At 37.1% G+C, this 12,291-nt stretch overlaps 1 protein-coding gene across 9 annotated transcripts in view; it reads right to left on the reverse strand.

Annotated features, from left to right (window-relative positions):
- Positions 1 to 12,291, reverse strand: part of Ambra1 (autophagy and beclin 1 regulator 1) — a 189,391-nt gene that overhangs the window by 50,193 nt on the left and 126,907 nt on the right. For all 9 annotated transcript variants that reach the window (XM_046457122.2, XM_046457099.2, XM_046457118.2 and 6 more), the window contains one exon: positions 3,381 to 3,491. In XM_046457122.2, the coding sequence (XP_046313078.1) occupies positions 3,381 to 3,491 (111 nt within the window). The remainder of the gene's footprint in view (positions 1 to 3,380; positions 3,492 to 12,291) is intronic.

Consider the following 12,291-nt stretch of genomic DNA (forward strand, 5'->3'; position numbering starts at 1 on the left):
CAATATGGTAAGATCTACCAAAATTACCAATGTACATACTCTTTTCCTCCCTGAAATTTCAAATTCTAGGTATTTATCTTATCAATATGCTTATACATGTGCAAGATGACAAACTGTAATATAGTTTGTATAGCAGAAGGTTGAAAACAACCTAATAGAACACAAGGTTAAAAAATAAAATTTATTCAAGGCAGCCATAAAAAATGAGTAAACTCACTTGACTGACTGACTGAATGTAGTATTGGGGATTGAACCTATGGCCTCCTGCATGGTATGCAAAAGTTCTACTACTGAGCTACACATCCTCAGCTTTGAATAAATTCTTTCTATATTGATATGTAAAGATCACTAAGATATACTGTTAAAGAAAAAAACACAAGAAAAATAGATACAGTGTGCTGCCATTCAGAATACATAAAAGGTGGGAAAATATTACTTTGCATTTGTTTTTATACATACATAATATCCTTGAAAAGACAGACAAGAAACTCTTAACAGTGGTTGCCTGTGGTAAGAAATGGTAGGTGGCAGGGAACAGGATTGGAAGGCTTCATATTGTACATCTTTTTATATTTCTAAAATTTTTGAACAGTGACTGTATTACCTAATTCATATTATATCAATAGAAAGTGACAAATTAAGGAAACAAATTAACTGTAAAAAAAATTACAGCCAGTAAGATTTGGGCCAGAAAAGTAGAGATGAACAAACACATTTTGGTTTTCTTTCTTCTTTCTTTGGGGGTGGGTGGTTGGGTAGGTACTGAGGATTGAATTCAGGGGCATTCAACCACTGAGCCACATCCCCAGCCCTATTTTGTATTTTATTTAGAGACAGGGTCTCACTGAGTTGATTAGCGCCTTACTGTTGCAGAGGTTGGCTTTGAACTTGAGATCCTCCTGCCTCAGCCTCCCAAGCCAATGGGATTATAGGCGTGTGCCACCAAACCCAGCACATTTGGTTTTTGATAAGGGAAAGTAAACTGCTATGGATTCCTAGTAGGATTAAAGAACAGATTATTGGACATACCTGGATTATAAGCATTTAGAAAGAAATGGATGAGATTTCACTAAGGAACAGAACATGAAAAACCAACCTCATTTCCTCTGATAAAAGTATCAAGAGTGTTATACAGCTGGGGGCAGAGGCCTGTAATCTCAGTGGCTCAGGAGGCTGAGACAGGAGGATCATCAGTTCAGAGTCAGCCTCAGAAATTTAGCAAGGCACTAATCAACTCAGTGAGACCCTGTATCTAAATAAAATACAAAAAGGGCTGGGGATATGGTTCAGTGGTTAAATGCCCCAGGATCAATCCCCGATAACCACCTCCCCACCCCTCCCGCCAAAAGAAGAAAACACTGGCATACAGGGAAATGCCACAAATAGACAACATCTTAATTATTTTAAGGTATCCAACAAATCCTTTCTACAGATAAGACAGGAAACATATACTTCAGATGTGAATAACTAAGCCCTAAAATGTAATTTATGAACCAAAATCAACAGACAAAACCCACAATACAACAAAGCTTGGTGCAGTGTCCTGATTTACCGATTTTTCCTTCCCTTTCCTTTTTTTTTTTTTTTTAAAAGAGGGAGAGAGAGAGAGAGAGAATTTTAATATTTATTTTTTAGTATTTGGCGGACACAACATCTTTGTCTGTATGTGGTGCTGAGGATCGAACCCGGGCCGCACGCATGCGAGCGCGCTACCGCTTGAGCCACATCCCCAGCCCATCCCTTTTCTTTTCTAACTAGGGATTGAACCCAGAGGTGCTTTACTACTGAGCTACATTCCCAGCCCTTTTTATTTTTTATTTTGAGACAAGATCATGTTAAGTTACTCAGGGCTTCCCTAAATTGCTGAAACTGGTCTTGAACTTGCAATCCTCCTGCCTCAGCCTCCCAAATCACTGGGATTACAGGCCTGTGACACCATACTTTGCTCTGATTTATCAGTTTTGCTAATAATCTGAAGGAAGAAAGGGGAAGGGTGTTTATCAAATTAGTAGATGATATAAGAATGAGAGAAGACTAATCAAAGTTCAATAAGATATTGAGAGGCAAGAGCTAGGAATCAATGATGCCATGATAAAATTTCATGAAAACAAATACAAACCTGCTTTGGTTTTTAAAAGATTCCAGCCACACAAGTACAGAGCATTTGAGTTTTGGCTTAATAATAATAAATCAAGAAATTTTAAGTGACTGCAAACTCAATAGTGGCTTCAGAAAAAGCTGCTGAAATCTTAGGTAAGATGAATACTGTCCAAAGTACTAGGTACAAGCTCATGTCAAGACTCTTCTATTCTGTTCTGTGTTACCTCCCCTCCCACCTCCACACCCTGCCAAAGTTAAAATGGAAGATGAGCAGAACTGCCAAGGATTTGGAAGTGACACAAGATAAAGCAATCTAAGGCAGTAAGGCCTGAAAAGAAAGATTTAAAGGGAAAGGGCAATTTACCTTCAAATAGCTAGAGGAATATTACTTGGAAGGCATCATTAGGCTTGTTCTTACTTTTTCTTTCTTTCTTCTTCTTTTTTTTTTTTTTAAGATTTTTTTAGTTGTAAATGGATTGATTGATTATTTACTTATTTATTTATTTATTTATTTATTTGCAGTGCTAAGGATCGAACCCAGGGTCTCACACATGCAAGTGCTGTACCACTGAGCCACAACTCCAGCCCCTTATTAGGCTTATTCTATGGAAATTCAGTGGTAAAACCGAACAGGAGGAAGGGGAACAGGGGCTCACAGTACAATAAAGAACAGTTTAACAGAAATTTTACAGTGATGGTTAGAATCTCTAGTCAGATGAGGCCTACCATCAGAAGAATACAAGCAAGGTCTGAACTACCACTTTTCAGGAATGTGAGAAGGTCCTTCCTTAGACACCAAATGAAATGAAATGTCTACAAAGTTGTGATTCCAAGTGAATAATGGGAACATGAAACTACGAACTTCTCCAGAAGCAAGGAAAAAAGAAGTTTTAGACAGATATATCTGTAAAAAAAGAAATAAACCATACCACTCACTTCAGTCCAATCAAGTCTGGATTATAAATGAGCTTAACATCACTATATTCTTCTTCAAGGGTCACAAGGTGTAGCCTTCAGTCCTGATACTACCTTCTATTTCTGATCCTTTTAGTTCCATCAAACTTTTAAACTTTGGCCAGTGAACTACTAGACCATAAATTCTTCAGGGCTCAAGACATGTTAGCTGGAGTGCTGAGGTGAGCAGAAGAGCTGTAGAATGGCCTGTGTCCATCAACTACCCAATGAAACGATTGAAAATCCAGTGCTACGTGAGGCTTTGAGTTCTGGCTCACCAGAAATGTATCCCCTTCCACCAGGACCCCAGGTTGATATTGGCTTACCATTACTTATCTCTGGAAGGTCAAACTTAGTGAAGTCCCACCACTGGAGCCGGTAGGTGGTATTAGCAATGTTACTGGCCACAGCAGACTGTCCATCACCAATCACTGCCCCTGATGGAGGAGAAAACAAAGACAGAACAATACATCATTTATTTGCATGTTTCCATTGTAGAACAGAAAATAATAGTGAGATTAGTAGAAGGGAGAAAAGAGAAAGAACCACAATTAAAGTTGGGAAAAAAAAAAAAAACAACCTGTGGAATCTCATATGGCAAAGTTTTTACCTCAAAGAGGAAACATATTATATCCTAAGGAACAATTCTATGTGGAAATACAATTCCATTCATCAGCCCTTCCGTTATCACTTAACATTTATTTATTTTGTGCCAACACTGTGGTAGGTCCTGTACGTATACCATCTAGCAGAAGGCTCATGATCTAAAGAGACAGATGTGTTTTCATAAAAATGTGGAGAAAGGAAAGTAAAAAGTGGGAGGACACCATGAACATGGAAAAGCCAAAAGCATTTTAGTCCTTGGATGTTTTGATAGTAAGCAGCACTGTTTTGGAGAAAGCATCTCCTTTGTAGATGACCTTCTTCCTCATAATACATCTCAAAAGAAGGCTCCCTTCAGGGAAGAGGCAGCTAGCACACAGCTGACTGGATAGAGAGACGGTAGAGAACAAATGAGAAAATATTTGTTAATCTCTTTCAGAATCCTGGCATGTAACAGGGCAGAAATTCATGAGCTAGTTTTGCAGCATCAGAATATTTTTATTAAGACAATTTTTTATAATTCCCCCCCAAGAACTTCCTTGAATCCAGATTTGCTTGTAATATTTCACAGTTTAACTTTCCCTGATATATACTTCTGTATGACATTTTTCCCTTGGTAACCAATTAAATAAAAATGGATTTTTTTTAACAGGGTGACACTTTAATTTGCAGTTGTATTTCATTTACATGAACATGTCATTTCCTCCTCCTCCTTCCGAGGTGCATTTCATACACAACCACCCTTGTGATCAGACAGAGCCAAACCCTCTTGGGAGAATAGAACATTCTTAGATGCCAGATAAGCTAAATGGTATTCTCTGCTACAAATCAACTCCTATTTTCAGAAACTGAACTTGTTAGAGCATACTAGCTTTGGAGCGATGGACAATTTTATACCTGGATTCTTCAATATTAACCTACTCTTTCCCCTCCGCATATCATTGCAAAAGCATCTTGTGATCTGTGATTTCTTTTTCCTTTTAGAGAGCTGCATTTATTGCTCTGCTAATCCTAATGTTTGCCTATTCTTTCCTCAAATGATCAAGGTGTTGTTCAGAGAGAAAATGTCTTCCATACAAGGCATAAGATAAAGAAACACATTTTTTTTACTCTTATAACTGCTGCAGGCCATCAGAAGACACTTTTCAACATTAATTTATTAACAGTCCTTGTCCCAGTTTTAATTTGTAAGGAAAGGTACAAGTAACAGTTCATTTCCAAGGATAATGATATATCTCTAGATTTCTGAGGTCTCAGCATGGGTGATATTGCCTTCATGGGGGTTAAAACTGGTGCATGAGGGCCAGGGGAAGTGAGGTAACCATTCCCAAAAGACACTGTAATCATTTGTTCCCCTCCCAAATGCCAGAGTATATAAATAATTTTATCTATGACATTAAAATTTCATGGAATGATGACTGGGGAAATAAATGTCTAAAAAGGTTTCTCAGGAGGATAATAATGAAATAAAGGTTGAAAAATAACTGTTCTAGAAAAACCAATACCCTTAATTTTTGAATCTTACAAATTCACAGATAGTCCCAAACTATCATGATCTACATGAAAACCTGAGAAAGATAGCATTTAGGAGTGTTGTCAACATACCCACTGACCTCAAACCCTTATTGAGGACCCTATGTCATACTGTTCAGATGAGGTTAAAGCATGTCCCTTCCTTTAACCTTAACAGAAAAATGTTTCTTCAATAATCACATGTGATGTGAGAATATGGGAAACCTTTGGTCATAAAGAAGGTCAGATACCAGCCAGACTTTCTTTTTGAATATTTTAATCAGCTTTATATTTTTTTTATGATTCTGGAATCTGGTAACACCTCATTCCATAAAACAATGAGTTTGCAGAATTTTCTTAAAATGCACTTTCTTGTTTTTCCTAAACTATATAATAATACAAATAATTTTTAGTTTGAAGTTCTACCATTTTCTTTTAAAGACTTAAGTTTCATTCTGACCCACTGAGCTTCTTAACTGTTCCCCATGCTTGCTTATCTATAATCTAGATGGCTGATATCTATCTCCCTTTGACTACCAGTCTCACAAATTACTTTAGATCCTTACAATTTCCTCCAACTTTACTAGAAGAGCATATTACACAAAAGGAAAGAAGGTAAATTACTTTTTTAGTCTGTGATGAATGAAATGCTAGTTGCTAAGAGAGGAAGGAAAATAAATGAAGGAAACAAACTTCATATTCTGGGAGCTTATTCTGGGGGAGGAGATGGTAGCTACAAACAGGAAAACAGTTCAGGAATAACCAGATGCTTTCCAAGTGCTGTGGATCTGCAACTGGGAACACAAATGATAAAGACTCCAACCCCCGTCTCCAAAGGCATCCTGTATGATCTATGCCTCAAGAAACATTTTCTGGAGAACAGCTGTGCAATAAAATAAACGAGTAGGGTAGCACTGTGAAGAGACTAGGGAGGTGTTTTCTGCCAATGGTGCCAGAGTGCTGAGGAGGAACAGAGCCTGGCACCAGGGAGAATTGATTTTCAGTGCCATGTAAACACAGATTAGGGAGCTAAAGATGCCAGCAACAGATTAGAATATTATCACCAGGTTCTGTTCTGTAAGAAATGCAGGCCAACTGAGCCTGTCTCTTGGAAACATCAGGAAGAATATAAGTACTACTCTGTTAAAAATAAAAAAAAAAATTTAGTAGGCCTCTGGCTGCTAAGTTCAAGGTATAGGAAATGTGCCAGAGCAAGTTAATGGACCAAACCACAAAGTATTTACAGAGGAGGCACTTAGCCTCAGAAAACAAATCCTGAGAGACTGCCCAGGGATTTCTAAGGCTTCAAGGTTCTCCATGTAACAACAGAATGTAACAAGCTAGACTCAGGATTTCTCAAGCATCACTCTGCTCGTGTTTTGGGCCACAGAATTCTTTTTGGGGGTAGGGCGGACTCTCATGAATTGTAGGACATTTAATGGCATCTCTAAACTTCATCTACTAGATGCCAATAATACCCATCTTCATCTAGTTGTGACAACCAAAAATGTCTCCAGACATTGCCAAATATTCCCTTGGGATAAAAACCATTCTTGTTTGAGAAACTCGACCCCAGATGAATACAGCCTACATTTTACCTCCAAAAATGGTACTCGTGAAAGCACCACTTCTGGAATGCCTGCTGCCAAAGGCACCAAAATTGTTAGTAACACTGATCATAGAAACTAATCAAAGGCAGAGAATTATACAAATGGTATTCTGCTTCTCATTAAAAGAAGACATTTCAAGAGAAACTTTAAAATATTATGAATTAGGACTAGGTAGGTCAATAGAAGAGCACCTGCTTAACATGCTCAAAGCATTGAGTCTGACTCCCAGCACTGCCAAATTAATTAATTAATTAATTTAAAAACTAAATTGAATTAAATAAAAATATAGCTTATCAAAATTTGTGGGATGCAGTAAAAACAGTGCATAGAAAGAAATTCACAGAATTGAATACTAAAAACCAAATGATATAACTATGTAGACAATCCCAAGGAATCAAAAACAAAAAACCTGGAACTATTAAGTGATTATAGCAAGCTGCAGAGTAAAAGTCTTGTATACAAAAGTCAACTGCTTTCCAATATACCAGCAGTGAACAAAGAAATGGTTTGAACTCCAACACCATTTACGTTAGCACACACATATATACATGAGAGAGAGAGAGAGAGAGAGAGAGAGAGAGAGGGAGGGAGGGAGGGAGGGAGGGAGGGAAGGGGAGGGGAGGGGAGAGGGAGGGGAGGGGAGAGGGGGGAGGAGGAGGAGGGTATATGGATCTAAAAAAGTACATAGAAGACTTACATGCAGAAAGCTGTAAATCTGGTGAAAGAAATTACAAAAAATACAAATAAGTTGGAGAGATATCCTATGTTCATGGACAGCAAGACTTAATACTGTTATGTCGATTCTTCCCAAACTAGATCTATAGATTCAATGCAATTCTAATAAAAATGCCAACAAATTATTTTGTGATTATTAAGAAAATTATTGGAGAGTTTATATGGAAATGCAAGAAACTCAAAACAATATAGAAGGAAATTTAAAAGTTGGAGAACTGACACTGACATTACTTAACTTCAACACTTCCTATAAAGCTATGATAATCAAGACAGAATGGCTTTAAGGGCTGGAGACATGGCTCAGTGGTAGAGTGCTTTCCTAGTGAGGCCCTGGGTTTGATCCCCAGCATCACAAAGCAAACAAACAAGACAGAATGGCACTGGCAAAAGAATAGACCCAAAGATGAATGAAACAGAAAGCCCAGAAATAGATCTGTATAAATCTAGTCTGCTGATCTTTGACAAAGAATCAAAAGCAATTCGATGGAGAAAATATAAGTCTTTTCAACAAATGGTGCTTATATAACAACTGGATATCCATATGCAAAAAATGAAAACAGAAAAAAAGCATCCAGACACAAATCTTACACTTTTCACAAAAATCAACTCTAACTGGATCACAGACCCTAGGGTAAAACACTAGAAGATCTAATCCCTAGAAGACTTAAGAGAAAATCGAAGTGACCTTGGGTTTACTGACGACCTTTGAGATATAACACCAAAAGCACAACCCATGAAATAAAAAATTAAATTGGACCTTATTAAAATTAATTTCTGCTATGAAAGTGATTGTTAAGAGAATAAAAAGATGAGCCAGACTGACAGAAATATCTGTCCAAAACATTTATTTAATAAAGGATTGGTATCTAAAATGTAATTTAAAAAAAAAACCTCTTAAAACTAACCAAAAACAAATGAACAGCCTTATTTTTGAAATGGGTAAAGGACCTGAACAGAGAGCTCACCAAAGAAGACACACAGATAGCAAATATGTTTATGAAAAGATTTTCAACACCACATTCATTAGAAAATTTCAAATTTAATTAAAATAAGAAACAACTACCCACATATCAGAATGGCTAAAATCCAAAACACTGATAACACCAAATGCTGACAAGATATGGAGTAACATTCATTGCTGGTAGGAACGCAAAATGGCATATCTACTTGGAAGAGGGTACGGCAGTCCTTGCAAAACTGAACATACTCTTACCATATGATCCAGCAATCCTGCTCCTTGATATTCATCCAAATGAGTTGCAAACTTATCTCCACATAAAAACCTACACATTGATGTTTATAGTAGCTTTATTCACAACTGTTGAACCTTGGAGGCAACCATGATATCCTTCAATAGGAGAATGAATAAACTGTGGTTACAATGGAACATTGTTTACTTCTTTAAAAACACATTATCAAACTATGAAAAGACAAGGAAGAATCTTAAATGCATATTAACTAAGTGAGAGAAGCCAAAAGACTATATACTATATGATTCCAACTACAGGTGGGACATTTCTAATCTGAAACCCAGAAACCCAAAACCTGAAATACAAAACTTTAAGTCTATGCAAATATTCCAGAATCTGAAATACTTCTCGTCCCAAGCATTTCAAATAAGGGTCCCAATCTGTATATGACAATATGAAATATGAAAAGGCAAAACTCTGGAGACAGAAAAAGGTTGGTGGCTGGTAGCAAGGGTTTGGAGGGAGGGAGAGATGAATAGGTGGAGCCCAAAGAGATTGGGGGCGGGCAATAAAGTTATTTTGTATGATACTACAGTGGTAGATATATATCATCATGCATTTGGCAAAATCCATAGAAGTTAAATCATCAAGAGTGAACACTAACATGTACTTTGGATAATAAAAGCTATGTTGGTCCTTCCATTGCAGCAAATGTACCACTGTGGTTTAGGATACTAATGATGGGGGAGGCTGTGAGTGTGGGAGAAGGGGTATATGGGAACTTTCTGGGCTTTCCATTCAATTTTTCTATAAATCCAAAAGCCTTTTATTAGGGACTGGCAGTGTAGATCGGTGGTAGAACTCAAACTTAAGTTTGGTTCAAGGCCTTGGGTTCCATCCCCAGGACCATAAAAAAGGGGGATGTGGGCAGGGAGAGAATTTTTTAAAAAAATCTATTCAGAAAAAAAAGAAGAAAAAAGAGCCCAACACTTTTATTAAGTTCCAGGAATCTTTTTTTTTTTTTTAAATAGGCTTCTAATTTTTATTTAATTACTTCACTTATTCTTTGTAGGTACTGGGGATTCAACCCGGGGCCTGACACATGCTAGACAAGTGCTCTACCACTGAGATACAAACCCAGTCCTCAGAGTCAGGTCTTTAATTAATTGGCTGGAAGCTTCAGAAATGTGTCTTGTGGGGTTGAGGATGTAGTTCAGCGGTAAAGAGCTTACCTATTGTATGAGGTCCTGGGTTCAATCCTCAGCACCACAAAAAAAAAAAAAAAAAGAAAGAAAGAAAGAAATATCTAGGGATAAAAATCATAATAGTCATTTGAGAGTCACCTGATTGGTCTACCAAGTCTGATTGCCTGCATGCATCTCTGTGCCTCTGTTTGTCTCAGATTCTCTCTTCTGTAGCTTGGGAAAAAGAACTGGGAACCTTTTGTCAAAACAGTTTCTTAGCCTCTCTCTAAGATCTGTTCTAGAAGCAGGGAAATGATGAGTATGATTCAACAGTTCAGTGAGAATACAGAACAATGGGAATCATTAGCAAATCTATCAGAAAAGCTAATTTGGGGAGGGTAAAAAAGGGCAAATTGCATAGAAGGAAATAATTAAATTACATTTCAGTCCTATAAAATCAGTTTCATTTCAGGCTGCATAATTCAAAATGGCCATGTCTGTTCTTTTTGCTGCTGGGAAGATGAAATAAGAATGGGGCTGGGGGTACAAGCACTCATTGACCTAAAATAAAAAATGGCAATCTTTCTGCTTGGTAAACTGAGGTAAGAATCAGCTTGTTAACTGGTCAGCAGAGTTGAGCCTAGAAATCCCAGGGCAGTTCCAAGTGAATAACTTTTCAAAATTCTTCTCAGAAAGCCACATGGTGCATGATTCCATTTATATAAAATGTCTAGAAAAGGCAAAGCTGCAGCTATGAAATGTAGATTAGTGGTGGCCTAGGGCCAGAGGGAGGAGGGAAAGGAAAATGATTACTAAAGCCTTACGGGGATTTTTAGACGGTAATAAAAATGTTCTGAAATATGCTGGGTGAAGTGTGGCAGGAGGCTGAGGGAGGATCCCAAGTTCAAGGCCAGCCTTGGCAACTTAGCGAGACTGTCTCAAAAATTTTTTTAAAAAAGGCGCGGGGGGGGGGGGGGGGGGGGCTGAGGATGTAGTATGCCCCTGAGTTCACTCCCCTCCCTCTGAAAAAAAAAGTTCTAAAATATACTGATAATAGTGATGGTTGTACAACTCTGTCTATACTAAAAACCACTGAACTGCAAACCAGCAAATAGGTGGAACATATGGTGGGTGAATTAATAAGGCTGTTTATTAAACACTCTTTAATATAAATTTTGGTCAATTTGTTAAGTAAAAAAATGATACTTCTAATTTTGGTATCCATTTGCACTTCTTAATAACTTAGAATACTGGTGAGCATATTTTCATTTGTGTATCGGAGCTTGATGTAGTTCTTTTAATGTGCACAGCCTACCCAAATCTTATGCATATTTTTATGTTTGTTATTTTGGCTTTTTCTATGGATTTGTCCAAGCCCTTTTTAAGTGAACAAACTGGCTTCTGATAATGAAAGGTAATTCTTCTTAGAGCAGTATAACACAGAAATATTTAGCCATGAAAACCATCTTTCCTAAGTGTATAACTGAATGTAATCCTAGGAAGAACCACTTAATATTTTCAGAAAGTTTTATTCCAATACAGTCTTTAAATGTGTCCTAAGAACAAGGCATAATTAAGCACTCAGTCCCACTCACTTTGTCACCACTTAACAATCTCATCTAAAATTCATAGTCAAGTATTCTGTAGTCAGGGGGCCTGGAAAGGGTGCCTGATGGCAAATAACAAGATTTCCTCAAATGAGACAAGTGCCCCCAAATTTCTCTTAGTTACCATTTATGGTTCTCATTGAGTAAAAGGGTCAAACATGTATATTTCTTTAAAATTTACAGCTTTATCAAGATATACCTCATCATACCTTACAGTCTGCCTATTTAAAGAATTTGATTCAAAGGTGGTTAGTATAGTCACATAGTTGTGTAACCACCACATCATCAATTGTACAATCATCACTATTGTGTAATCATAGAACATTTTCATCATAATCTGTCAGAATCCTTTACTCTGTCATACTCTCTCCCTGTCTCTTCACAATCACTATACTTTCTTTCACAGTTTTGTTTCTCAGGAACATTCATGCAATAATCATATAGTAAACCTACTAAACTGTATGATTCTTTAATTAGCATAGTGTTTTTAAGGTTCAGATATGCTATACAATGTCTCACTACTTCCTTCTTTTTATGGGTAAATAATATTCCATTGTACATTTGTAACTGAGGCATAGGTTTACATGAGATACTAGTATTAGATATTAGTATTTTTTTTTAATTTGATAGAAAACATACTGCAAGGAAACACATAAAAATACTCAATGCTCTGGGTTTGATCCCCAAAACCACATCTCCCCCAACAAAAAATTTTTCAAGGGAAACAATTATTTCCTTTGGAAGGAAAAGGTAGGGTACCAAAGACCAATTCTCTATAGTTGCAACTGATTCTTTG

Source organism: Marmota monax, unplaced genomic scaffold (genome assembly GCF_021218885.2).
Source record: "Marmota monax isolate L192 unplaced genomic scaffold, Marmota_monax_Labrador192_F-V1.1 WCK01_AAM20220418_F8-fsc00047, whole genome shotgun sequence".
NCBI classification, from domain to species: Eukaryota; Metazoa; Chordata; class Mammalia; order Rodentia; family Sciuridae; genus Marmota; species Marmota monax.